Here is a 27,030-nt window from a genome sequence, read left to right on the forward strand (position 1 = left end):
GAACGCACCCAAAAACCTTCACCCTGGGCAGAGCACCTTGTGTGAGGAGCCCGGGGCAGCCGGGTGTCCCCATGGCAGTGAGGGTGAGAGGAAGGAACACGAGCAGGGAGGGGTGGGGACAACCCCTGAAGGCCATCGGAACCGGGCTGAGGGACGGGACGGGACGGGACATGGGGCAGGGTCATGCCCGGGAAGAGCCAGGACAAGAGGGTGGGGACAGGGATGGGGACCGGAGGGTTGGTCCTGGAGGAGGGACCGGCAGTGGGAGGCGTGGGCTGGGTGCTCTGTCTGCACCCACACCAGTTCCTGTGAGCCCCGTGTCCAGCGGGGAAGCGTTGGCCATCGCCCTGGAACCCGGAGCAGGGGACAGCCCTGGAGCCCGCGGTGGCACTTGCCACCACCCTGGAGCCCGCAGTGTCACTGCCACCACCCTGCTCCCCCCGAGAGCCGGCCCTGGGGGGCTGCGGACCGCGCTGCGGGGCCAGAGGTGAGGGGACCGCACCCCGAGGGGACGCACGGAGAGGACGGACTTGGGGACGGGGGAGAAGAGGCAGGAGTGGGGACAGCCCGGGCTGTCTGTGGGGTGGCAGGGACAGAGGGACAACGGCCACCCCCCTCGTAAAGCCTCAGTGCCCACAGGACCGCCCCGAAAGGTCACCCCGCAGCCCTGGTGGCCTCCCCCGGGGGCATGGGCAGGTCCTGGGGAGCCAGCTCGCCAAGGGGGGCTGTGTGGCCACCAAACCCTCGGGGTGACACGGGGACAAGAAAGGGGGAAGTCGCCCCATTTCAGGCTGCGGGGCAGGAGCAGGTGGAGCCCTTTAACCCCCGTGGCAGACACCCAGCCCACGCCGCTACGGGCCATCCCCTTCCACACCCCCTGCCCAGCCCTGCCCTTTTCTCTAGGTCCTACAGCAACAGGCACCTTCCAGCCGCCCTGTCCCCAGCCCGGCGCCGGAGTGGGACTGTCCCTTGTCACCCCACGGCCAAACCCCTCCACAGACGGGGCTGAGCATCACGCACCCGTGCCAGCACCCACCCTGGCTCTCCCCAGCATCCCAACCCACCCGCGGGTGGGGTGCAGGCAGAGAGTGGGTAGGGGGGGGCAGGCGGCTGCCTGTAGAGGGGTCCAGGGAGGGTGGGGGGTGGGACCTGCAGCTGCCCCTTGGAGTCCCGCGGGAGGGAGCAGGGGATGCGTGGGAGCGTGCAGGCAGCAGGAAGGAAGCCTGAGCTGAACAATAGAGGGAAATGGAGGAACTGGAAAAAAAAAAAATAGAAAAAGAGAGAGGCAGTGGCAGCAGAGTCAGCACAGATGGTATGGAGCAGTGTGATTCATGGGAAAAAGGCCCTCAAGCCTCAACACAGCCCCCCAGGCTCCAGCCAGGGGCTTCTGCCAGGATATCATTTTGGGGCTGGGGGATGCCCGGTGCTGTGTGGAGCCCCTAGAGCCGTCCTGAGGGTTGGGGGGTGGGAGTCTGTCCCTCCCCCTCTGTCACCAGCCCGTGAGTCATACTGACCTCTCTCATGCCCTCGCCAGAAGCCAGAGAGAGAGATTATGGTCTGGTCCTTCCGGCCAGAGAGCCCTCCCCGAGCCGGCCGGCACAGGAGCTCATCCCCGGGGAGGGGCTCAGCTCCTTCCCCCCCTCCCCACCCCCTCATCTGCCTCCTCCACCAGGCCCCCAACCTCTGCCTGCTCCAGCTCTTGCTCAGCCCCATGCTCAGAGGAGAAGGGATCCAGCACCCGGGATCTGCTTCTCCCTGAGCCCCCCCGGCTGGGCCGAGGTCAGGGATAAAATCAGAGCCAGGATCCGGCAGCTCCGGGGAGGGGTTGGGGGCTGAGGAATAACAGGATGTCAGCTTCTTGGGCTGGGAGGTGAGGAGCTGGCTGGGAGGTGGGAGCATCCTGCGCTGTGTCCCGTGGGATCCCTGTCCTTCAGGACAACTGAACCCCCCCCAAACTCTTCTCCCTTCCCCCACCTCCTCACCCCTTGTCCTCTCCTCCTTCCTTCCACAGATGATGGGCTGAGCCTGCGTCCCACCCCAAGGCCATGAGCTCCCCGTGCCCTCCTGACTCAGATATCTCCGCCTGGTTGGCCACCATCCACCTGGAAAGGTACCGAGATGTCTTCAAGCAGCACGGCTACCACGTGGCCGGAGATGCCACCACGCTGGATGGGGACAACCTGCACCAGATGGGCATCACTGCCACCGGCCACCGCAAAAGGATCCTGAACCTGGTGCAGCAGACACGGCTGCTCAGCCCAGCCCGGGAGAAACCCCCAGCAGGAGACCCCCAGCTCCCAGCCACAGAGGTCCCGGGCGGTCCCCAAGCGGGCGAGGATGCCAGGAGAGCAGAGCCAAGAGGGGGGTCTGAGAGCTTGGGGACCCAGCAGCGTGTCCCCCTGCCCACCCAACCATCCCCTCTAGAGAAGGACCCTGCTCCTCCCCTCCTGAAACCAGTTCCCAAGCCCAGGACGGTTTTTCCCCGCTCCAAAGCCCAGCAGGGATCGGGACACCCCCCCCAGGGGACACGCTCCGAGGTGCCAGGGCCACCAGGAGCCTTCGTGGTGCTGGAAGGGTTTGTGCCAGGGGAGAGTTCCACGGATTTGGAGAGCCCTGAGCCAGGAGGAGCCGTGGCCATGGGCATGGGAGCATCCCGGCTGCGAGCTCGGGAGGAGCCCCGGCTTCCCCCAGCTCCAGATCATGGACAAACCTGGGAAGCACGGAAGAAATCCCCTCCAGCTGTCCCATCTGTCCCACCCCGGCACAGCCACAGGACTCCAGCCACCCAACCCAACCTGGGGACCCTGGCAGAAGGTCACCCGGCAGCCAGCACCCCCCTGCCCACCACGGCCAGGACAGATCCCTCACCAGGTCCCAGGGCCACCCGGCAGCCAAGCCCAGGACAGGGCAGGCTGGAGATGGTCTCCAACGTCATCTATGAAGGACTCAGGTGCCCAGCAGCACCCACTGAGGACTCAGGAGGGGTGGATGGTCCCCAGGGGCAGCCCCCGGCCCTGTCCCCTCAGGAGGTGGCCCAAGTGGACAACGTGACAGAGTAAGGAGATGGTTTCCCTCAACTCAGGGACTGTTGGGGGGTACAGAACAGCCACAGCTCCCCATCCCCTGGACCCTCTCCCCAGCTTGGCCTTGCCTGCCTCTGGGTGCTGCCAAAGCTGCTTCCTCCACCTTCCCCATGACAGAGGGGAGTGAGGTGGGATGGGGAATGCCCAACAGCTCCAGACACAGCCCAGCAGATCCCAGGGTGGGGACGAAAGGGAGCAAGAAGGAGCAGGGAGGGGATGCTGAACATCCCAGGGGACAAAGCTCATCCCTGCTTGGGTGCAGCCTCCAGCCCCTGGAACCAGATGGGAAAAGAAGGTGGGAAAATCCCACAAGCTCCCACCTTGTGCCAGCAGAGCTGCAATAACATGGCAGTGGTGAGGCCACATCTGAAACCCTGGGCTCAGTTCTGGGCCCCTGAGGAGCAGAAGGAGCTTGAGGGGCTGGAGAGTGTCCAGAGAAGGGAATGGAGCTGGGGAAGGGTCTGGAGAGCAAGGAGAAGGTCTGGAGAAGTTGTGAGGAGCAGCTGAGGGCCCTGGGGGTGTTGATCCTGGAGCAGAGGAGGCTGAGGGGAGACCTTGTGGCTCTCTGCAAGCCCCTGAGAGGAGGTTGGAGCCAGGGGGGGTCGGGCTCTGCTCCCAAGGAACAAGGGATGGGACAAGAGGAACTTTTGGCACAACTCAAGTTGTGCCAGGGGAGGTTTAGGTTGGAGCTGGGGAACAGTTTCTCCTGGAAAGGGTCTCAGGGCCTGGCCCAGGGGGATTCCCCATCCCTGGGGGGGTTTCCGAGCCCTGGAGATGTGGAGCTGAGGGACACGGGATGGTGGTGGCCCTGGCAGAGCCGGGGGTAATGGTTGCACTGTTTCGTCTTCAAAAGCTTCTCCAACCCAAACAATTCCCTGATTCTGGGATTCTTACCCCTCTCTTGTTTTCCAGCAGGCTCAGCTGGCATGGTGGGAACCTGCCCCCCATCCCACAGAGACCCACCAGCAAGCCAGGTGAGACCCTCCAGAGCATCACTGAGCAGCAGGAACCTCCTGGGATCCCCAGGGAAGGGGATTGAGGGTGACACCTGCACCCCAGGATCTGCCCCATGCTCTTGCTTCACTCAGGGCCTGGGTGGCCCCAGCCAGGGCTCAGCCCAGCCCCACATCTGTCTGGGCTGGCACCTCTGCCTTGCCAGATGTTCTGGGTGTTGGGTTGGCATCTGCTCCCCAGGAACAAGGGATGGAATTGGACAAAATGGCCTCAAGTTGTGCCAGGGGAGGTTTAGGTTGGAGCTGGGGGACAATTTCTCCCTGGAAAGGGTCTCAGGGCCTGGCCCAGGGGGATTCCCCATCCCTGGAGAGGTTTCCAAGCCCTGGAGATGTGGGGCAGTGGTGACCCTGGCAGTGCTGGGGGAAGGGTTGGACCTGGTGACCTTCAAGCTCTTTTCCAGCAAAACCAACCCCAGGATTCCTCCCCATGTCTCTTCCCACAGAGGTTGGTGAGCAGCCCGTCAGCCCCTACTGTGAGACCCTCTTTGGGCACGGAGCCCCCACCCGGGATCAGAAGGTGAGAGGAGATTGGGGGTGGTGTCCCTGCTGTCCCCCTCTGTCCCACCAGCTGCAGCTCCTGAGACCCCAGTGTCCTGCAGCCCCCAGCTGAGCATCACTGATGGGTGGGGGTCCCAGGGAGGGGGAGGAGGTTTGGGATGGGTGAGGACAGAGGGGATGTGACCAGTGTCTCCTCCCAGGGTGTCTGCAGCTCCTCTGAGCAGAACTACGAGGCCGTGTCTGAGCTGGACCTGGAGCCAGAAGCTTTCAGGTGGGCATCACCCCCACACACAGGTGGCAGGGGTTGGGGCTGGGGGGTTGCATGCCAGGGGGACAGGGGACACCCCTGGGGACAGCCTGAGAGGTGATGGGAGCTTTTCCTCCCCACCTTAGAACCCGTCAGGAGCATCTGGGATGAGGTCAGCAGTCTGAAGAAGAGCTGCTGGGGCAGAGATGAGAAGGATGCTGGTTGGTGGCCCTCAAGGGGGGAGTGTTTGCCAACTGATGCTCTGGGGGGGCCCAGCCAGGGCAGTGCTGGTGGCACTGGGCACCTGCACCCTGGGCAGGACCTGGATTTGGCCACTGGGAGCAGGGAAACAGCATTGGGGGGGGGGGGGGGGGGGGGGGGGAAGAACAAGGATTGCTCAGAAATGAAGTGGTTGAGACCTGGGAAGGCTCCAGGATCATCTGAGGTGGTGGAGAGGAGTGAGGTTTGTGAAGGGCACCTTTAAAAGGTTTTTGGAATGTTCTTTCCATAACTCCTGATAGCATCTCCAGAAGAGGAAGGAAAACATCTCTTCCCATTTCAGCTGGGGAAGGTTCCTTTTCCTGTGTTGCTTAGAGAGGAGGAGGAGGAGGAGGCTGAGCTGCAGCTCTGTGGCCTTCAGCTCTGCCCATGGCCTTGCTGTGTCCTCATGGCTTTCTGGCTCTAGGTTTTGTCCATCCAGCCCATCTCCTGCTCCACCTGCCCTGATCCAGTGTCCCAGACAGCCAGATGTTGCCTCCAGATGATTCCAGGGATGGGGAACTACAAAAACCTGGAAACAGGAATGTTTGCAGGGCTTGGGGCTGGCCCATGGGTCACCATCTCCATCCAAGCTTCCAGGGAGCTGGTGTCCAGCCCATCCTGAGGGCATCATCCAGGCATTTGCAGCCCTGGACCCACCAGGGACTTCTCATCCTGATCTTGCTGAGATCCCATCAGGATGGGGCCATCAGCAGTGGTGGGGCAGGTTCTTTTCTCCCAGCCTGAGCACTGAGGTTGTTGGGAGGTGGGAAGGTGAACAAGAGACAGAAAAACCCTTGAAAAGCTTTGGCTCATGGATGGCCCAGCTTCTCCAGTGCTTTCCTCTCCAGACCAGCCCCACCGTGATCCCCCTGGAGCCCCTATGGGCTCCTGCTTCTGTGGGACCTCCTGCTCCTCCTCTTCAGCACTGGTGTTTCTCCAGTTCAGCCTCTCACTGACCACCAGGTCCTCTCCAGCAGCCCACCAACCCCCTCACCATGGGAAATGTTTCCTACTCCCAAAGTTCCTCCTACCTGAGACACCTCCTGCCCTGTTCCAGGGGAGTTTCATCACCTGGACCACCCTGCTCTCTGGCTTGGGGTCTGGGCTGTGAGAGGCAATGCCAGAGATGGGCAGAGCCACCTTGGTCAGTCAGGAGACACCTTCAGCAAAGAGGAAAAGGAGTCTGAAATTCCCCCCAAAAGTGGGAGCTGATCTCTGAGGGTCCTGCAGAGCCTGGGGTGGGGTTGGTCCCTGCTGAGCCCCTTCATCCAAGCTGGTGATGCTCAGCCCCCCGAGATGCTGGTGTGGAGGAGAGCATCTGCCCAGCTTCAGCCATCAGGAGAGAGGAGGTGACCCAGCAGTGCCCGTGTCACCTCATGGAGCTCAGAGGGTTGGGTCAAGCATCATGGTGAGGGTGGTGACCCCTCCTCTGGTTTGCATCAAGACCTGGGCTGAGGTGTTCCCACCTGGGCTGCTTCTCCCCACACTTCAGGGCAGAAAAAGGATCACTGGCAGTGGGTTGTCCTTGGCAGCTCAGTCCTCATCTCCATCCCTACCTTCGGGTTTATTCTGTCCCACCATCCCAGTTGAAGTCCCCAGCTCCAGCAGCAGCTCCTTGGCCCCCTCACCACCAGAAGATCCCTTTCGTCCATCCTCCAGCAGCTCTGCCAGCTGAGCCCTGACAGACAGCCTGAGGTCACCCTGCTCCTCAGGCATCACCCTCCAGGCTCAGCTGACCTGGCAATGACTTCTCCTGGCCCTGGGGACTTGTTTGGCCCTGAGGTTCTTTGTCTTCAGTGCCTGCCACCAGCAGAAAGGGAGATGACTTTGCTTGGGGTGGACTTGTTGCTCGGTGGCTTCATCCACCAGAGGGACCTCCAAGCCATCCTTGGCCATTTTGTGTCTTTCTTGCAGACACTGGAGCCCAAGAGGCCACTTGCCCTTCCCACCCACCTCCTCAGCCCCTCATCTCCAGAACCAGCTCCCAGTTTAGGTAGCTCCAGCCCAACATCCTCCCAGGCAGACTTGAGGTTTTGCTTCTGTCCTACGTGGACATCTGATGTCTGATGGCCCCAGAAGGTTCAGGGTCAAAGAGGAGGTCAGAGCTCAAGGTGTTGGGAGAATTGGAGGTGTTTGGGGTCATTCTCCTGGTCCAGTCTCCTGACCCAAAAGGATTTCCAGCCCATGGACTTGTGCAGGAGGTGGTTTCCTTTCCATGAATTTCTCCTTCTGCAACATCCCCTGGTGAGGAGTCCCATGGGTCAGCTGCTCCTCTCCTCTTCTGCACCTTTCTCCTGCTGCCTTTATTTGATGTCACCCAGCTCCTGGGACTGGAGCAGTGAGGACCAGGTGATGCCATCTGCCTTCCTTGTGCTCCTCACAACTTCAGGAGCCTTCCCCCATTGCTCAGCCTGTCCCCAGTGGAGGTGTTCACCTTGCTCAGGTGCTCCTCAGACAGAAGTTGGACCATCCAGGCCTTGGACCTTCCTCCTTGCCTTGCTTGGAGCCTTCTCTTCACCCTGGCACTGGATGCCACGGGCACCCCAGTGACGCAGATGCTCTTTTGAGGGTTCTGGGGTGTCCCAGGTACCCCAACTCCCTTTCTCCCCATCACTGCTGCACCTGGGCAGCTCTCCTGGGAGCTTCTGGGACCATTCTCCAGCAGATTTCCTTTTTGGGGAGAGACAAAGGTCTGGAGGAGAGCTGAGGGAAGGGGGGGAGGGGTGAGCTGTTTATTTGCAATATTTCCTTTTATTGTTCGGGTGGGATGGTCTCACCAGGCCCGGCCAGGGGGTGGCTTCTCAAGGAAAGGAGGTGGACACAGGAGCTCCACCAGCTCATCTTTGTAAAGAAAAAAAAAAAAACAACCCAAAACCTTTCATCTGGACACAAGAGCAGGTGGGAAGGTGTGGTGGGAGAAGGACCTTCCTGGTGGAGTGAACGTTGGAGGAGTGAAAGAAGGGAGGTGGAGACCCTGGAGAGGAGGTGGCTGGGGTTGGGAGCAGGAGGGGGGGCTGAGGAGCTGCCTTCAGTTTGCTGCCTGTGGTGTGAAGAGGGGAAGGAGGTGACACCTCTGGGGGTGGCTGGGGAGCTGGGTTGTAGAAACCTGTCAGCTTGTAGGAGTTTGCCAGGTGCCCCCATCAGGCTGAGCCTCTGCTTGCTGGCAGCCACAGGGCTTGTGAATCATCGACTCACAGAATGGTTTGGGTTGGGAAGCACCTTCAAAACCATCAAGATCCAAACCCCCCTGCATGGCAGGGACACCTCCCAGCAGCCCAGCTTGCTCCAAGTCTTTACCCAAGCACCCCCATCCCTGAGGAGCTCAGGATGGGGCCAGGAGATGTCCTCAAGGGACCAAGCAGGCCTTACAGGTCCATGCTGCCACGGTTGAGGTTCCTCACCACCCTCTCCCCCCAGGAGAAGCAGCGGGGGCAGCAGCGAGGGGAGGAGTGAGGATGAGGAGAGCCGCTCCCGCATCATCGACCGCATCGTCCAGAACGACACCCACGGGTACTCCACTGTGGATGCCCCACGAGCAGAGGACATCCCCTTCAGCCTGCCAGCCCACCTCTACCCCGATGAGGTGCAGGAGGACCTCACCATCTCCCCTTACGCCAGCTTCATGTCGCTCTCTGAGCCCCGACCCACCATGCTCAGTGGCTGGCTGGACAAGCTCTCCCCACAAGGGTAGGTCCCCAGCCACCCGTAGGACATCACCCCTGCTGCTCAGGGCTGCTGGACTTCTAAGGTGGCCCTGTCGTGCTGCAAAGGTCCCTGTGCAGTCATTCTGGGGGGAAGAGGGAGCTGTGAGCTGATGTGAGGTCCTCAGGGGATCACAGAATCATTTGGGTTGGAAAGGAGCTCTGGGATCATCAAATCCAACCCTTCATCCTCTGCCACTGAGGTTCCCAGCCCATGGCACTGAGTGTCACATTCAGTCTCAGCCTCAAAACCTCCAGGGATGGAGAATCCACCCCCTCCCTGGGCAGCCCTGATCCCCTCCTTCCCACCAACCCCCTCTTTCTGCCATCCCAACAGGAACTATGTCTTCCAGAGGCGCTACGTCCGCTTTGATGGGAAGAACCTGATGTACTTCAGCAGTGAGAAGGTACAAGGGGGGGGTGGGAGGGGACACAGGGGGGGCTCTGGGGGCTCCCAAGCAAATGGGGAATGGCTGGGTGCCAGCTGCAGCCCCAACCCTACAGCTTCTGCCTGGCTGTGGGTTGTCCCACAACCGGGGGGACATGGAGGATGTGCTGCTGGCACTGTGGGATGAGTTAAGGACCTGTCCAGCATCCCCATGTCCCTTCATAGGGGTGGCCCTGTTGGCCTGCTGTGGGGTGCTGGTGGCTGCTGTGTCTCCTGGGGTGACAGTCACTGCTGGGCTGGCCCCACATCAGGAGCAGGTCCCAGGCATGGTCCCAGAGCAGCCACTCTGGTGTAGAATCATGGAATTGCTTGGGTTGGAAAAGACATTCCAGACCATCCACTCCAACCCTTCCCCCAGCTCTGCCAAGGCCACCCCTGCCCCATGTCCCTCAGCTCCACATCTCCAGGGCTCGGAAACCCCCCCAGGGATGGGGAATCCCCCTGGGCCAGGCCCTGAGACCCTTTCCAGGAGAAACTGTTCCCCAGCTCCAACCTAAACCTCCCCTGGCACAACTTGACTTGTGCCAAAAGTTCCTCTTGTCCCATCCCTTGTTCCTGGGGAGCTGAGCCCGACCCCCCCTGGCTCCAGCCTCCTCTCAGGGGCTTGCAGAGAGCCACAAGGTCTCCCCTCAGCCTCCTCTGCTCCAGGATCAACACCCCCAGGGCCCTCAGCTGCTCCTTGCTGACATCTCTGCCACGTCCCCCCAGCCCTGTGTGATGGCACCAGGGTTCCTGCTGGGGGGTTATGGCCCACAGGGGGGTGACCTCACCTGGGACTCATTCCAGGAGCCCTACCCCAAGGGGGTGATCCCACTGTCCGTGATCCAGATGGCTCGTTCCACCAAGGACAACAAGTTCCAGGTCTTCACCAGCCACAGGATCTTCGTCTTCCGTGCCGAGAACGAGGGTAAGCAAAGAGCTGGGCCAGGTCCCACCAGTCCCCAGGGAACCATCCCCACCAGAACCTCCTGGTGATGGCCCTCACCCCATCCCCAAGACACGAGGCAGGGGATCACCCCCCTGCCACGCCTGCTGGGTGCTCTGCTTCATGCCAGAGGTGTTGGGAAGGGCTCAGACCTGCTCCCTCCTGCCTGCTCCCCAGCCCAGAGGAATGAGTGGTGCTCCACGCTGCAGAAGAAGGTGACAGAACAACGTTTGGTGGGGTCCCAGCCCCGGCCAGCCAACACTGCTCACTGCCAGAAGTCAGGAACCCTGGAGATGAAGGGTCAGAAGTCCAAAGTGTTTGCAGCCCTCAGCCTGCCCGAGCTGTGGCTCTACAAGAGCGAGCAGGTTGGTGGCCTCCAGCTGGCATGGAGGGCTGGGTGGGAGTGATGGAGAGAGCTGAGCCAGGGTGGGTGCCACAGGGAGAACAGAAAGAAGGACAACAAGGAGAAAGGAGATGGTGGAGCTGGAAGCTGGAGATCCTGCAGAGGGCAGCTGTGATGGGACCCGGGGCCTGGAGATGCAGAGGCCACCAGGAGCGGGTCCTCCTGCTCCTCCTCTGGCTCTCAGCAGATTATCTTCACCCCAGCTTATCACGGAGGTCTTAGTTGCACCCATCCAGCCCAGGACAGGTGGATCACAAGATCTCCACCAAACCAACCTGTTGAAACATGGGCTTGTCCCCTGGGAGGCAGCAGGTCTGGTCACCTCATCTCCAACTTGTTTGGTGTCCACTGAGCAGCACTTCCAGGGGTTTGGGTCCACTTGGTACTTGCTTTAGGAGAGTGTCTGACTTGGAGTTGACTCAAAGTCCCAAATTTCATAGAATCACAGAATGGGTTGGGTTGGAAGGGACCTTAAAGCTCATCCAGACCCAACCCCCCTGCCATGGTCAGGGACCCCTCCCCCAGCCCAGGGTGCTCCAAGCCCCATCCAGCCTGGGCTGAGACACTGCCAGGGATGGGGCAGCCAAAACTTCCTTGGACAACCTGGGAGAGGGGCTCAGCACCCTCAGAGGAAGAACTTTTTCAGACCTGTGGATTTGAAGGCCTGGGTTTTGGGGGGCTGTGGACAGAACTTGTCACTGTTCCCTTGGAGGCATCACCTGCTCACGTTGCATCATCCCACATGGAGGAGCTGGGACCGCTCCAAGGAGGAGCAGTGATGGGAGTGTGGGCAGCAGGAGCAGCAGCACAGACACATCTGGGGTGGGGTGTGTCCAGCTGAGAGGCTGCAGAGCCCAGCCCAGCCCATTCCCTCTGAATTCCAGTTCTTCAAAACGGGGATCGGGATCTGCCTGATCGAGCTGCGCGGCTCCACCATCCGCGAGGCCAAGAACCGCGGCTTCGAGCTCATCACCCCCTTCAAAACCTTCAGGTACCCCCGGGGTGGATTGGGAGGGGTGAGGTGGACTCTGGACCTGGGTGCTGGTTGCTCCAGGTCCCTGAGCTTTGGCTGTGCTGGCAGCTTCGTGGCAGAGTCGGAGAGAGAGAAGCGGGAGTGGATGCAGGCTCTGCAGGAGGCCATAGCTGAGATGCTCTACGACTACGAGGTGGCAGAGAAGATCTGGTCCAACAAAGCCAACAAGTATTGTGCTGATTGTTGGGCTCCGAGTCCAGACTGGGCATCCATCAACCTGTGCGTGGTCATCTGCAAGCAGTGTGCGGGTGGGTACATCTGCCTGGGTGGAGGGGAGGGCACACGGGGGTCCTGGGTGGGGTTATGGGTGTGGGTTGGGGTCAGGGTTTAACACTGGGCTGGCAATTAAACCCAATGAGAGATGTTCCCTGGTTATCCCCCTTCTCTCCCTGATAAAGAAAGGAGAGAGAATAAGGCAGAGAGACTGATGGGTTGGGAACTAAACTACCCAGCTTTAATGAAACAGTGATGATAAATAGGGAACAATTACTAAATAAATACCAAAATACAGGAAAATTGATCCCACATTCCTCCCCCCTCTCCCCCAATCACTCTCACATCCCCACCGAGGCTGCAGGGCAGCCCTAGGAAAGTCCAGGCTGGAATCCTGGGGTCAGCAGCAGTTGGGAGCTGGAGGCAGGAACACACAGATTCAGGCTGGGATGGATCAGGAGCACAGGCAGAGGAAGGGATGGAATCCTCCCAGGATGCTGAAGCAAACAGGGAGAGGGGAAGAAGGGGAATCAGGAAGGGGTTTGAGCCTGGTGATCCCTCAAATGTATCCTGAGTATGAGGTGTATGGGATGGAATCCTCTGCTTGGTCAATTCTGGTCATTTCTCTTGTCTGTTCCTCCCTAAGGGAGGGTTTCAGGTGTGACCTCTTGACTCCTTTTCTCCTTCTGGAGGGCAAAATGTTCCTCAGAGCTGAGCAGTGTCCCTGGTTCTGCAGCCCAGGCTCCAGCAGTAACTCTAACCATGGAGTGGGCTCAGTCCCAGCAGCAGCCACTGCCTGAGGAACTTGCTGTTCATTTCAGCAGTGCAGCTCCTGACGAGACTGAGCTGAAAGCAAAAGCACAAGGCAGAAAATCCCCTTGATCCTGGCCCAAAGCAGGACCCGTGGGTGCTGGTTCCTCCGGATGGGTCAGGGGGTGCTCACTGTGCTCCTCCCCGCAGGGCAGCACCGCAGCTTGGGCTCCAACATCTCCAAGGTGCAGAGCCTGAAGCTGGACACCAGCGTCTGGTCCAATGAAATCGTCCAGGTAGAGGCTCTGGGGACAGGGTGCTGGGGCTGCCAAGGTGTCCCCAGGGGCAGGGGACAAGCAGCAGCTCTCCCATCTCCCCTGGGACGCTGCCAGCTCCTCGGGTCTCCCACTCCCGATTCACACCATGGACTTCCCTCCAGCTCTTCATCGTGCTGGGAAACAACAGAGCCAACAGGTTCTGGGCTGGTCACCTCCCTGCCACCGAGGTCCTGCACCCAGAGGCCAGTGCTGAGCAGAGGAGGGACTTCATCTCCCGCAAGTACCGGGAGGGTCGGTACCGCCTGCCCCATCCCCACTACAGCACTCAGGAGGAGGTGCTCCAGGTAAGGATCCATCCCAGAGGTGGTGGGATCCACCCCGGAGCTCTGGGGAGGAGGTGACACCATCTCCTTGCTTGGCTGTGACCCCCGGGCAGTGCCAGGGGATGGGGTGGGAGGTTGTGTCCCACTCCACGTGGCTTTCAGCACCCCTGGCTTGTGGGTTTGGGGTCTCCAGGGTCCAGGATGTGGTCCCTGAAGGTTCCTGTCCCATCCCAGGCACTGTGTGCCGCAGTGACAGGACCAGCCCTGCTCAAGACTGTCCTGCAGTTCTTCTCATCCTCGGAGGCTGGGCTGGCAGGTGACACTGCCACCAGCGAGGTGACCCCTGGTGCTGACATTTGGTGGGGACCAGAGACCAAAAGGCTCAGGAACCATTCAGGTAATGACCCCCAGACTTCATCTTGGGAGGGAGGAGGGGGCTTCTTCTTTTCCTTTGTCCCCCACGATGTGCCCCAAGGCTGGGGACAGACAGGACATAAGGAGCTGGAGCTCCCTGGGGGACCCATCTGAGATGCTTTAGTGGTTCAGGTGGTGTTGGACTGGTGGCTGGATTCGATGACCTTGAAGGTCCTTTCCAACCATGATGATTACCCCACTGCACCCCTTTTTGGGGAGGCAGCAGGTCCCTCTGAAGCTCCTTTTCAGGGAACCCCATGGGTGCACCCCACCTGCTGGAGTGGGCTCTCCCAGCCTACCAGCACCCATGTGTTGGGTCCTGAGTATCATCAGATGGTAGAACCAGGTGATCAGACCCAGTCAGCAGGGGGTTACCAAAGGCAGGTCCTGTCTGACCAACCTGATCTCCTTCTGCAAGAAGATGAGGGCCCTGGGGGAGGAGGGAAGAGCTGTGGACACTGTCTGGACTTTAGTGAAGCTTTTGACACTCTCTGCCCCAGCATTCTTCTTCAGACCCTTGTGGCACTTGGCTTGGATGAATACACCCTGCACTGGATAAAAACTGGCTGAAAGAGTGGTGGTGATGGGTTAGGTGGTGATGGGTTAGGTGGTGATGGAACTAAATCTGGGTGGTGACTGCTCACAAGTGGTGTCCCCAGGGCTCAGTGCTGGGGCCTCTTTAATCTCTTCATTAATGATTTGGATGAGGGGATTGAGTGAATTTGCACCCTCAGTGAATGTGCAGGTGCCACCAAACTGGGTGCTGTGTGGCTCTGCTGGAGGGGAGGGAAGCCTGACAGCAGGACCTGGACAGGTTGGACCCAGGTTAATGGTGTGAGGTTTAACAAAGCCAAGTGCCAGGTCTGGCACCTGGGTCAGAACCACCCCATGGGGAGCTACAGACCTGGGGAAGTGTGGTGAGAGAGCTGTGAGTTGGAAAGGGACCTGGGGGGGTTGGTGACAGTGGATTTAATCTGAGCCAGCAGTGTGCCCAGGTGGCCAAGGAGCCAGTGGCATCCTGGCTTGTGTTAGGAACTGAGTGGCCAGCAGGAGCAGGGAGGGGATCATCCCTCTGGACTCAGCTCTGGGGAGGCCACAGCTTCAGTCCTGTGCTCAGCTCTGGGCACCTCACTACAGGAGGGACAGAGAGGTGCTGGAGGTGTCCAGGGAAGGGCAACAAAGGTGAGGAAGGGCCTGGAGCACAAATCCTGTGAGGAGCTGAGGAGCTGGGGGGGTTTGGTCTGGAGGAGGTGAGAGGAGACCTGATGGCTCTGTGCTACTGCATCAAGGGAGTGAGGAGGGAAAAAGCCTCTGGTCCTTAATGAACTGGGATGGGAGCAGAGGGAATGGATGGAAGCTGTGCCAGGGGAGCTTTGGGATGGATGGTAGGAAATATTATTTCCCTGAGAGGGCTGTCAGGCATTGGGATGGCCCAGGACAGAGGTGGAGTCCCCATCCCTGGAGGCATTGAAAAGGCATTTGGAGCTGGGCCTTAAGGACAGGGTTTAGGAGCTGACTGTGGTGTTGGGCACTGGTTGGGCTGGATCAGCTTGGAGGTCTCTTCCAACCCAACCATTCTGGGATTCTCCCTGCAGGGACCCCCCCCCTGCAGGAACCAGGTCCAGAGGGTGTTTACAACGAGATCACCCAGCCTGTCACCCACTGTGGGTACCTGTACCGGGCCATCACCCCCCACAAGCTCCCCAGTGCCAAGAAGAGCAAAGAAGGTGAGCGTGGGGTGGGTGGGGGGACACCCAATGGGGTGCCCACCCCATGTCACTGATCCTCACCCCGGGTCCCACAGACTTCCAGAGGACCTGGTGCTCCCTGGAGAGAGCTCTGCTCTTCTTTGAGACCGAGAAGTGCCTGGAACCCTTGGGCCACATCGAGAGTGGGGACCTCATCTCCCTGGGTGTGAGCAGAGCCCAGGCACTCACCAGCCCTGGTCCCACTGAAAGGTACCCCCGGGCTTGACCCCCCCACCCAGGGAGCCCATGGGCAGGCAGAGGGCAGGGGTGGGCATTGCTTGGTGTGATGGTCTGGTCTGGGTAGAGGTTGGAGTTATGGGGCTGTCCTGATGGGTTCCTTCATCCCCTTGAAGGTTTCCTTTCACCCTCGAGCTCTTCCTCACCGGGGAGAAAGTGCAGCAGCTGGGAACTGAGGGGCCTGAGACCCTGCAAGCCTGGGCCAGTGCCATTGGCAAGGTGAGCCAGAGCCATCCAGCACCCCGGGACCCTGGGGGGTCCCCACTTCCCTCTTGGGATTTATTCTGCTCTGGGGAGACCCCCTCCCTGCAGTGCTGGGTCCAGTTGTGGGGTCCCCAGCACAAGAAGGACATGGAGCTGTTGGAATGAGTCCAGAGGAGGCCATGGAAATGATCCAAGGGCTGGAGCAACTCTGGAGCCAGGCTGAGAGCTGGGGGTGTTCAGGCCGGAGAAGAGAAGGGAGCAATGGGGAGACCTCAGAGCACCTTCCAGTGCCTGCAGGGGCTCCAGGAAAGCTGGGGAGGGACTGGGGACAAGGGCCTGGAGGGATGGGATGAGGGGGAAGGGTTTGGAGCTGGGAGAGGGGAGATGGAGAGGAGATGGGAGGGAGAAATTCCTTGGTGTGAGGGTGCTGAGCCCCAGGTTGCCCCCAGAAGCTGTGGCTGCCCCATCCCTGGCAGTGTTGAAGGTTGGATGGGGCTTGGAGCCCCCTGGGCTGGGGGAGGTGTCCCTGCCCATGGCAGGGGGTGGAACTTTATGAACTTTAAGATTCCAACCCAAACCAGTCTGGGATTCTGATTCCTCCCCTTCACCCTCTGTGGTGAGCACCCTCCTTCCGTTTGCAGGGTCTCCCACCCTCCCCAGGGACCTAATGGGGGGGTCTGTGAGCTCCATCCTCACCCAAGTCCTCTCTTGCTCCATCCCGCAGTGGTTCAGCCCCGTGAGCTGTCACTGCCACCTGGGCTACGAGTTCCAGCGGGTGGGCCAGCTGCGCTACAAGTGCATGCTCAACCCTGAGAAGTGGCAGAAAGCCTTCTTCATCCTGCAGAAAGCTCACCTCTTCATCTGCCCCACCGAGGAGGAGGGGGCTGAGGACAGCATCAACCTCCGACGGCTGCAGGAGCTCAGTGAGTGCCAGGATGGGACGGGCACCACGGGGTGGGTGGCCCTGCATGGGTCTGACCCTTCTTATTTGTCACCCCAGGTCTGGTCCCCCCCACGGAGACACCGGAGAAGAAAGAGCTGCTGGTTCTGGTGGAGATGGGGAGGTAAGTCCTGGCTGGGGAAATGATGGAGAGTGAACCTCAACAGGCTGCCCAGAGCAAGGACACAGACGTGGGGGTCAGTGGTGATCCCAAAGCTGTGGTGGGGAGAGCAGAGATGTGGCCAAGGGGTGGTGGTGATGATGGTGGTGGTAGTGGTGATGGTGGTGGTGATGGTGGTGATGGTGGTGATGGTGGTGGTGATGATGGTGATGGAGGTGGTGGTGATGATGGTGGTGGTGGCTTACAGAGGTCACCCCAGACAGGGCAGGGTGTCCTTCAGTCTGGCTGTGTCCTGCTCACTATCCCAGAGCCAGGCTGTGGAGGTGACCCACTGGGGCAGGAGGAGACAACCTGCACCCCCCTAGCAATCTTCATTCCCTCTTCTCTGCCCCTTGTTGTTCTCAGGACGTTTTACCTGCAGGGTTTGTCACGGGCAGACTCGGTGGCCTGGTACAGTGACATCCAGGCCTCGGCGGGGGGCAGGGGGAACGCGCTGCGGGACCAACAGCTGAGCAGGGGGGACATCCCCATCATTGTGGACAGCTGCATCGCCTTCATCACCCAGTATGGTGAGTCTGGTGGGGTGGTGATGGTGATGGTGGTAGTGGTGATGATGGTGATGGTTCTGGTGGTAGCACCACAGCCCAGCACATACCAGGTGGCCAAGATGTCCGGGCAAGAGGTGTCACAGCAACCCCTGAATAGGACTGAGCCCTGTGACAGAGAGGGAGGGGATTGTCCCCCTCTGCTCTGCTCTGCTCTGCTCTGCTCTGGTCAGACCCCCCCCCTGCAGTACTGGGTCCAGTTCTGGAGTCCCCAGCATCAGAAGGACACAGAACTCCTGGAACAGATCCACAGCAGAGCCCCTGAAATGCTCAGAGGGCTGAGCTGCTCCCTGGGAAGCCAGGCTGAGGGATTGGGGTTGTTCAGCCTGGAGAAGAGGAGGCTCCCAGGGGAGCTCAGAGCAACCTTCCAATATCTGAAGGGGCTCCAGGAAAGCTGGGGGAGGGCTTTGGACACGGGGGGGTAGGGAGAGGAGAAGGAGAAATGGGTTAAAACTTGGAGAGGGGAGATTGAGGTTGGACATGAGAGGACGAAGTTGGACTCAATGATCTTGAAGGTCTTTTCCAGCCTGACCAGTTCTGTGATTCTATAAATTCTTTAACTTGAGTGTGCTGAGCAATTTGAGGGGTTGCCCAGGTTGCCCCCAGAAGCTGTGGCTGCCCCATCCCTGGCAGTGCTGAAGGTTGGATGGGGCTTGGAGCCCCCTGGGCTGGGGGAGGTGTCCCTGCCATGCAGGGAGGGTGGCACTGGATGGTCTCTAGGGTCCCTTCCAACCCCAACCATCCCATGATCCCATCACCCACCCCACATCCTTACCCCAGGGCTTCGGCACGAGGGGATTTACCGGAAGAATGGGGCCAAGTCCCGGATCAAGGTCCTGATGGAGGAATTCCGCCGGGACGCCCGCAACGTCAAACTGCGCATCAGCGACAACTTCATCGAGGACGTCACCGACGTGCTCAAGAGGTTCTTCCGGGAGCTGGAGGACCCCGTCTTCACCCTGGAGCTGCACCCACAGTGGAAGGAAGCTGCAGGTATCTCTCCCACCCTGCTCCCGGGCCAGGCAGGATGTTCCTTGGGGTGGGGTTTTGGTTCTGGCAGCTCTGGGTCAGCTGGGTTCAACGATGCTCCGTGATTCCGTTTCCTCCTTCCAGAAATCTCCTCGAAGCCCCAGCGCCTGGAGAGGTACAAGGAGCTCATCCATCGCCTGCCTCGCCTCAACCACAGGACCCTGGCTGCCCTGATCGGGCACCTCTACAGGTCAGTGGGCCACCATCTGCAGCGTCCTTCTGGTCCAACCTGGGTCTCCAAGGCTGAGCAGGATCTCCGGGACTCCTCGCTGCCCAGGAGTTTCTGGGTCCCATCACTGCAAGGCAGGAGAGCCCAGTGCCCACACCGTGCCCCACCAACCCCCCAGGCTGGTGCTGGAATGTGCTGGAAGATGCTGCTCTACGAGACCTCAGACCTTCCCAAAGCCCCTCTGCAATGGACTGGGGGGGTGTTGAGGAGTGGGTGACACCCTCCTGTAGGGTGTACATGTCCTGAGTGACCAAAAGAGGGGGTAAAGCCCAAATTCCCATCCTTGACTCAGAGCATGAGGTGAGGCTCTTGGGTGGCTTGATTAGAGCTGGAAGTCCTGGAAACAGGAACTGCCCAGCTTGAGGTTCCCAGTCTAGGGGAGGAGGGTAAAGCCAGGGGGGTTTACAGGCAGGTTTTTGGAAGCAGAGGAGGGGGGCTGGGTCAGCCCCTCACCCCTGTGCTCCACGGCCCAGGGTGCAGAAATGTGCAGACCTCAACCAGATGAGCACCAAGAACCTGTCACTGCTCTTCGCACCCAGCCTCTTCCAAACTGATGGCAAAGGGGAGCACGAGGTCAAAGTGATGGAGGATCTCATCGACAACTACGTCAGCATCTTCAACGTAAGAAGGGGACTGTGCCACCTCGTCTGCAATGGCTCTGTCCAGTAGTGTGGCCACCAGGAGCAGGGCAGGGATTGTCCCCCTGTGCTGGGCACTGCTGAGGCTGCAGCTCCAATCCTGGGCTCAGTTCTGGGCCCTTAGGAGCAGAAGGAGCTTGAGGGGCTGGAGAGTGTCCAGAGAAGGGAATGGAGCTGGGGAAGGGTCTGGAGAGCAAGGAGAAGGTCTGGAGAAGTTGTGAGGAGCAGCTGAGGGCCCTGGGGGTGTTGATCCTGGAGCAGAGGAGGCTGAGGGGAGACCCTGTGGCTCTCTGCAAGCCCCTGAGAGGAGGCTGGAGCCAGGGGGGGTCGGGCTCTGCTCCCCAGGAACAAGGGATGGGACAAGAGGAACTTTTGGCACAACTCAAGTTGTGCCAGGGGAGGTTTAGGTTGGAGCTGGGGAACAATTTCTCCCTGGAAAGGGTCTCAGGGCCTGGCCCAGGGGGATTCCCCATCCCTGGGGGAGTTTCCAGGCTCTGGCGATGTGGAGCTGAGGGACGTGGGGCAGTGGTGGCCCTGGCAGTGCTGGGGCAATGTTTGGACCTCAAAACCCTTTTCCAGTCAAAATGATTTTGTGATTGCATTTTGCCATCTGCCCTTGTATGTCCCCATTCTGCCTGCATCCCCCCCTGTGCTCCCCCTGCATCCCTCTGCCCTGGCCAGGTATCCTCAAGCCATATCCTGCTCCTGCTGACCCCATGTGTCTCCTCTCTCACCCCTGCAGATTGATGAGGACCAGGTATCTCAGATGGATCTGGAGAACAGTCTGATCACCACCTGGAAGGACACCCAGGTACTAGGATGTGTGTGGGACCCCCAGGCTGGTGGGACTGCCAGGAGGAGGGGTTTACTCCCAGCTGCCCACCCTCGGTCCCTGCTGTCCCCCACCAGAGTTTTGGGGAAGGACCTTCCCCTGCTTCTCTCCCCTTTGCCCATCACCTTGAGGGCTCCTGCTCAGGGGAGAAGCAGCTCCAGCTCCCTGGGACACCATCACCAGCCCCTGGGGTGAGGGGACACGTGTGACACCCATGTGAGCATGGCACCCATGCCACCCACTCTTTCCCTAGCTTTCCCAGGCTGGGGACCTCATCATCGAGGTTTACCTGGAGCAGAAGCTGCCCGACTGCTGTGTCACCCTGAAGGTGAGTCCCCAGGGAGGGCCGTGCTGCCTGGAGCCAGGAGAGATGGAGCAGCCTCTCCCTGGCACCCACCCTGCCACCACCCACCCCAGCTCCCCCTGTGCCTGTCCCCAGGTGTCCCCCACGATGACAGCAGAGGAACTCACCAACCAGGTGCTGGAGATGCGCAACGTGGTGGCCAGCCTGGACATCTGGCTGACCTTTGAGGCCCTGGAGAACGGGGAGCTGGGTGAGCATGGTGGGGGTGGCACGGGGTGGTGGGGTGCTCTTGGTTGGCGGGGAGGACGTGTGGGGCTACAGGGGTCCCCTTGGTGCTGGGGACAGGGGGACAGGGACCGGCACAGTGGAGGGGATGAGCAGTCTGAGCATCCCTGCCCTCCCCCAGAACGTCCCCTGCACCCCAAGGAGAAGGTGCTGGAGCAGGCTCTGCAGTGGTGCAAGCTCCCAGAGCCCAGTGCTGCCTACCTGCTGGTGAAGAAGGTCCCCCTGGGTGAGGGCAGCTGTCTCTTCACTGGTAAGACCCCCAGTGTCACCTCTGCATGTCCCCAGCTCCACCCCAGCTTCCCTTTCCCATGCCCACCCCCCCGCAGCTATCGGGGGGGCATCCCCAAGACCCACGGCCACCTCCACGTGTCCCCAACCTTCCTGGCCCCCATCCCCTCCCTCTGGCCAGGTGCCAAGAGAGAGACCCCCAAGTGTGGGCTCCTGAAATGTCGTGAGGAGCCCCCCAAGCTGCTGGGCAACAAGTTTCAGGAACGCTACTTCGTCATCCGGGACCGGAGGCTCCTGCTCCTCAAGGAGAAAAGGGTACCCAGGGAGGGGAGAGGTGGGATGGAGAAGCTCAGTGGCCGGGTGGTGGCTGTCCTCCTGGTGGCGGGGGGACTGGCATGGAGCTGGGGCTGAGCTGAGGGATCTCCTTCCCCAGAGTGTCAAGCCGGAGCGTGAGTGGTCCCTGGATGCAGCCAAGGTTTACATGGGCATCAGGAAGAAGCTGAAGCCACCAGCCCAGTAAGTGGCACCTTCCCTGGTGGTGGCATCCCCTGGTCCCTCCCTGCCCCACCGAAGTGGTGACAAGCTTGGATGTGTGGGGCTGAGCTCAGCCCCCCCAACCCCCTGCCCGGGGTCCCCTGGGTCGCTCCTGAGCTTGGTGGTGCTGCCCCACAGCAGCTCTTCCTTTCCCCAGGTGGGGTTTCACCTTGACCTTGGACAAACAACAGCTGTGAGTACCTGTCCCTGTCACCCTGGGGCTGGAGGGGGGACCTTGAGACCTGTCCCCAGTTTTAGAGGGACTGGAACAAGCAGGGTCAGTGCTGGGGGTCAGGGCAGAGCTGGGGCACAGGGGGTGGTGGGGTCACAAGGTTCCCTGGCTCCAGGGACAATCCATCTCCTACACACCCCACACCTCCCTGCTTCCCCATCCACACCTGGGAGCACCCCTGGGAGATGCAGCACCAGGATCCAGAGGGACATGTCCAGGTGTCTGTGTCACCTGCCTGGAGTGTCACCTGCCTGGTGTGTCACCTGCCTGGCTCTGCTGCCTGCCAGCCTTCACCCCACTCTGCTCCACGTTCCCATGCACCCAACACCAGGTCCTCCTGCACCCTTCACCCTGCCCTGAGCTTGGTTCCCTGCCTTGGCCTCCCTGGCACCCATGGGTGCCCCAGGCACATCCGTGCACCCTGCTGATTCTGTCCCCAGTTCTCTGGGGACACATCCCCTGTCCCTGGCAAGGGGTTTCTCTAAGGGCACCAAGGCCTCATGGGGACTTCGTGCTTTGGGGTTTTGGAGGTGCAACCTCACGGGGTGGTGTTGTGCCTGACAGTCCCGGGGGGCCCCAGGCAAAGTGACAAGGGGACACAGGGTCCCACTGGCCCTGCTCCCCACCAGCTTCTCCTCTGCAGGTACCTGGTGTGCTCGGGGCAGGCTGAGCTGTGGGACTGGACCACCAGCATCCTCAAAGCTCAGGTGGGGACCGCCCCACCCTTCTGGGCTGGGACAGGAAGGAAGGGGGGGGGATTGGCAGGGCAGCCTGGCATGACCCTCCGTGTCCCTGTCCCTGTCCTGTCCCTGTCCCCAGCACGATGACCTGCGTCCTGTCATCCTGCGCCGGCGCTCCTCCTCTGACCTGGCCAAGCAGAAGTTTGGCACCATGCCACTGGTGCCCCTCCACGGGGACAGCACGGATGCCACCATGCTCTCCGCCAACCAGACCCTGGTAAAGTTCCCCACGGGTGCTCCTGCAACCCACCCACCCCTCCCCACACCCTACGACCACCCCAGAACCTCGGAGGTGGGCACAGGCTGCCTGGTCCCTGTCCCCCAGGGCACCTGTCACCCTGCTCCCCTACCTTGTCACCCACTCACCTCTGACCCTCTCCTCTGTTTCCAGCGCCGCTTGCACACCCGGAGGACGTTGTCCATGTTCTTTGTAAGTACCCACCAGGAGCTCACCTCTGGCTTCACACCCTCTGACCCCTGGTGACAGTGCCAGTGTCCCACCCAGGCACTGAGATGAGCCCAGGCCACTCTGCCCACGCCACGGGGCTGCAGAGGGGGTGATCTCTGTTGTCCCATGGTGGACACGGTCCCAGTACATCCCAGCAAGACCACCAGTTCCACCAGCTCCTCTCCCCTTGGGCCCTGAGTTGCCCAGAGAGGTGGAATAGAAGCACCCCGAGGAGATGGGTTTGGGTCCTCCTGGCCATCAGGTTATTTCCTGGCTGGACTTTACCTCTCCTGGCTTCACCTTCAGCACCCACCTCCTCTTCCCACTCCACCTCTGCTGGTGGACACCGGGCTGGTGCCACAGCCTTGGTGGCACAGAACCTGCAGGAACCACAAGGCTCAACCCTCCAGTGGCTGTGGGGGAGGAGGAGAGGGCAGCAAAGGGACCCGAGGGAGGGTGGGTCCCCTGTGGTTCCTTGGGCTGCTCCCAAATGCAGAGGTGAAGGGCAAGGTGATGGGGGGGACGGAGGGGTCCAGCTGACCCCTGTCCCTCCCCCAGCCCATGAAGATGCACCAGGACTCCCTGGAGGAGCAGCAGGAGAAGGAGGTGGACACAGATCCTGTCTACGAGGAGGTGGGAAACTTCCCAGAGCTGGAGCACCTGGCAGACCCCTCAGCCATGCCCCCCGTGGACAGGTCCAAGAAGCCAACCCCAACCCCAGAGCATCCCCTGGGCACCCCACTGCGTTCCTCCCTGCCCACCAACCCGGCCCAGAGCTTGGCAGATCCTTCTGTCCCCAAAGCCCTGTCCCTCGAAAGGGGCTTGAACCTGGAGAGTGACAAAGGGGCTCAGACCCAGGGGCTCAGACCCACCAAAACGGCCTCTTTGGAGAGGAACGTGGAGCCTTCCCTGGTGCTGGCCAAGGACTGGGACCAGGTGGCCACACCGGGGAGCAGCCCCAGCTCAGAGCCCACCCTGGAGCTCTCCAGGAAGAGGAGTGTGCAGGCTCCCCCCCCCATCAGTGACCAACTCCTCCAGGAGCTCAGCAGTGTCATCCTCAGGAAGAACGAGGGCCCCGGCCAGCCTGTGACGTGACCCCTGGTGACAAAGGGACAGCCACCCACCCACCCCGGGGGTCAACTCATGCCCGGTGGCAGTGACAATGGGTACCCAACCTTCCCACCCCACGGTGTCCTCCTTCTGATCCAGGCTGGGAGCAGGGACTGGTAGGGAGCAGGAGATGGGGATGCTGAGGGACGGTACCTGCTCGTGGGAGGGCTGGGGATGCTGCCACACACACAAGTGCCACATCTGCCACCAGGCCCTGGGCCACCCCACCCACACTTCCCTTTTTGCATCTACTGTGGGATGGAGGAGGAGGGGATTGGGGTGGGAGTTGAAAGGAGCAGTGAGAGCCCAGCACAGGGGCCTGGTGATGGAGGTCAACTCCTGCTCTGCCCGGGGTCCTTATCCCTCTGCCTTCCACCAGCGGGGAGGAATAAAGGTTTATTTGGACTCTGGAGGCTCTGGTTCCTGCAGGAGGAGAGGGGAGGGATGATGGCACAGTCTGGGGACACAGGGGACACGTGGCTGGAGATCCAGCATAGAAACCAAGGTGCAGTCCCAACAAACCTCAAGTCCAGGAGGGGAAATTCTGCCCCGGTTTGCTGCCAGCCTGGGATGCCAGTGCTCTACAGCATCCCCTGTAGGGGCAGGGGGACAGAGCCTGGTGTCCCCCCAGGCCTGCCTACAGCTGGCTCTCCTCGCTGGGCCTCAGAGCCAAGGCTGCCTTCTCCCAGGTCCTCCCTGATGAGGTCTTCACCCTCCCTGGGCAGCATCTGCTGGCATCCCGCACCCAGCCCCGGAAATCTCGGGAGACGTAGAAGTAGATGAAGGGATCGAAGCAGTTGTTGAAGGCACTGAGTGGCAGGGCCAGAAGGTACCAGATGTAGGTGATGTTGTGACACCCCGTGGCCTCCAGCATGGAGTGGAGGAAAAGCAGCACGTTGCTGGGGGTGAAGCTGACGATGAAGACCAGGAGGACCAGGAGCAGGACACGCACCACCCGCCTGTACTGCCTCCCCTTGGCCACCAGCCGGGCTAGGATGCAGCTGTAGGAGATGATCATCAGCACGAAGGGCAAACCAAAGCCCAGCCCCACCAGGAAGAGGAAATAGTAGACGAGGGACATATGCTCTTTCTTCTCTAGGACATCGTGGCACGTCGTGACGTTCAGGCTGGGGATTTGTTTGGTCTGGGGGTGCAAAAGCAAAGGGCTGACGCCCAGCCCCACCATCAACCAGATGCCCACGCAGATCCCCACCTTGCCCCGCATCCACCTGGAGCCTTTCCAGAGGAAGGGGTGCACCACGGAGATGTAACGCTCCAGGCCGATGCAAGTGAGGAAGAGGATGGAGCTGTACATGTTCCCGTAGAAGAGAGCCACGGTGACGCGGCACAGGTAGTCCCCAAAGAGCCAGTGGTTGCCCAGAAGGTGGTAGGAGATCTTGAAAGGCAGCAGGAGGACAAAAAGCAGGTCAGCACAGGCCAGGTTGAGGAGGAAGAGGGCACTGGAACATCTCCTGAAGTTCCTCACCAGGACCCAGCAGGCCAGAGCATTGGCCGGCAGCCCCAGCATCAGGACCAGGGAGTAGAGGGCAGGGAGGACACGGGTGGTGAGGGTGCTGTTGAGTAAAGCTTCCAGAGAGACCCCGGGGCACGTGGCTTCCTCCTGGGGACTGAGGGGAAGCAAGGTCCGTCCCTTGCCACCCACTGCGGAGGACACGAGGCATCAGGGTTGGCCCAGAGCCACCTCCCACTGTCCCTTCCCCACTGGGGACCACCCAGGAGCTGTCACCCTTCCCTGCAGAGCCACCAGCACAGCAGGGACAGCTCAGGCCACCAGAGCCCTGAACACCCTGATGCCTTCACCCTCCCCAGGGTTGAGCTATGACCACCCATGCCAGGATGGGAGATGTTCTCCTACCTGTGCTCCTCCCTCCTTCTCCTCCTCCTCCTCCTCCTCCTCCTGCTCCCAGCCATTCCCCCCCAGCCCAGCCCCCCACCATGGCCGGGATGTTCCCCACTTCCTCTGCTTGGAGGCTTTTTCATCGCCTGCTCAAAATGAAAGTGGGGAAGAGGAAAGTGCTCTGAGCATCACCCCAGCTCCAAAACCTCCACCCAAGTGGTCTCCAACACCAAGCCCATGCCAAGGGGGTCCCGTTTACATCCAAGCCGTGGAGCCCCCGAGACCTGGCACCTCTCCAGACCCAAGGCCCAGGGGACATCTTGGTGACAAGGGCAGTAACCTGAATACCTGAATTTTTTCTTTTTTTTTTTTTTTTTTTGCTGTTGGAAGGGAACAGGGGTTGGGTTTTCAGGTCTTCAGGTCAACCATGCCCTGAGCCTTCCCTGTGACACCCAGCTACCCCTTCTCAATGTCAGGGGACCCAACGTCCCCACCAAGTGTCCCCACCTGGCCCCATCACCCCCACCCCCACCAAATCACTTACTTGGAAAGAACTTGGTGGCCGAGCCGAGCCAGGCACAGCCCAGCAGGAGGGTGACACGGGCAGAAGACACCACCTGGGACATCTCTGAGAAGGAGAGGTGGCCTCTGTCCCCAGAAATGCGGGGACAGGGTTGGCCCCAGTGCACGTCACGGCGGGGCAGGACGGGTGGCAGCCCCCTCCTGCTGTCACCCCCCTCCTGCTGTCACCCCTTCCTCTTTCTCCTTCACGTCACGCGGGTGTCCCGTCTGTGTCCCTGTGGTCCTGGTGGCCAGGCAGGAGGCGGGGAGCAGGATGTGGCAACCAGACACCCCCAGCACCCCGCGGGGCTTTCCAGCCACCAGCACAGCGTGGGACAGGGCGGGCAAGGGGAAGCAGAAGGAAGGAGGTGGCAAAAGAGAGAGGGGAGCAAGGGGAGCTGAGAGAGCCACAGGAAGGTGGCAGTCACCACATCCAGACATTCGAGGGGTTTGGGACTAAAGCAAAGCCATAGCCCAGCTGGTGGTGGTGCTGTGGGGAGGGTTCCATGGGAGGGTTAGGGCCACGTCTCTGTGTCCCTCTGTCCCTAAGCCCTTCT

At 60.7% G+C, this 27,030-nt stretch overlaps 2 protein-coding genes across 3 annotated transcripts; one reads left to right on the forward strand and one right to left on the reverse strand.

The window, feature by feature from the left end:
• Window positions 1–316: 316 nt before the first annotated feature.
• On the forward strand, window positions 317–24,459 carry ARAP3 (ArfGAP with RhoGAP domain, ankyrin repeat and PH domain 3). 2 transcript variants are annotated; one of them, XM_030459340.1, is made up of 34 exons: window positions 317–487; window positions 2,012–3,055; window positions 3,996–4,057; window positions 4,540–4,613; window positions 4,795–4,865; window positions 8,520–8,789; window positions 9,141–9,210; window positions 10,038–10,158; window positions 10,354–10,541; window positions 11,464–11,570; window positions 11,661–11,860; window positions 12,786–12,871; window positions 13,015–13,197; window positions 13,411–13,573; window positions 15,186–15,317; window positions 15,395–15,548; window positions 15,692–15,794; window positions 16,504–16,702; window positions 16,780–16,843; window positions 17,246–17,409; window positions 18,226–18,438; window positions 18,559–18,664; window positions 19,177–19,324; window positions 20,084–20,152; window positions 20,427–20,501; window positions 20,613–20,727; window positions 20,884–21,012; window positions 21,172–21,305; window positions 21,424–21,506; window positions 21,682–21,717; window positions 22,400–22,463; window positions 22,576–22,713; window positions 22,888–22,926; window positions 23,503–24,459. In XM_030459340.1, the coding sequence occupies exons 2-34, from the start codon at window positions 2,046–2,048 to the stop codon at window positions 24,037–24,039; spliced, it is 5,307 nt and encodes a 1,768-aa protein (XP_030315200.1). In that variant the 5' UTR covers window positions 317–487; window positions 2,012–2,045; the 3' UTR covers window positions 24,040–24,459. The 2 variants fall into 2 exon arrangements, with proteins under 2 accessions (XP_030315200.1, XP_030315201.1); XM_030459341.1 differs by having other exon boundaries at window positions 3,999–4,057.
• LOC103537165 (proteinase-activated receptor 3) lies at window positions 24,436–26,765 on the reverse strand. Its single transcript, XM_008503431.2, has 2 exons — window positions 26,457–26,765; window positions 24,436–25,716 (listed from the first exon to the last, which is right to left on the reverse strand). Exons 1-2 carry the CDS (start codon window positions 26,536–26,538, stop codon window positions 24,692–24,694), a joined length of 1,107 nt encoding a protein of 368 aa, XP_008501653.1. The 5' UTR covers window positions 26,539–26,765; the 3' UTR covers window positions 24,436–24,691.
• Window positions 26,766–27,030: the final 265 nt, after the last annotated feature.

Source organism: Calypte anna, chromosome 13 (genome assembly GCF_003957555.1).
Source record: "Calypte anna isolate BGI_N300 chromosome 13, bCalAnn1_v1.p, whole genome shotgun sequence".
NCBI lineage: Eukaryota > Metazoa > Chordata > Aves > Apodiformes > Trochilidae > Calypte > Calypte anna.

Excerpts from the sequence above, each read along its gene's own strand:
- ARAP3 (XM_030459340.1), top strand. The coding sequence starts at position 2,046 with ATGAGCTCCCCGTGCCCTCCTGACTCAGATATCTCCGCCTGGTTGGCC. Across the intron at positions 11,571-11,660 it reads ACCCCCTTCAAAACCTTCAG|CTTCGTGGCAGAGTCGGAGA; the intron begins GTACCCCCGGGG and ends CTGTGCTGGCAG. Across the intron at positions 15,318-15,394 it reads TGCCAAGAAGAGCAAAGAAG|ACTTCCAGAGGACCTGGTGC; the intron begins GTGAGCGTGGGG and ends CGGGTCCCACAG.
- LOC103537165 (XM_008503431.2), bottom strand. The coding sequence starts at position 26,538 with ATGTCCCAGGTGGTGTCTTCTGCCCGTGTCACCCTCCTGCTGGGCTGT. Across the intron at positions 25,717-26,456 it reads GGCCACCAAGTTCTTTCCAA|TGGGTGGCAAGGGACGGACC; the intron begins GTAAGTGATTTG and ends TGTCCTCCGCAG.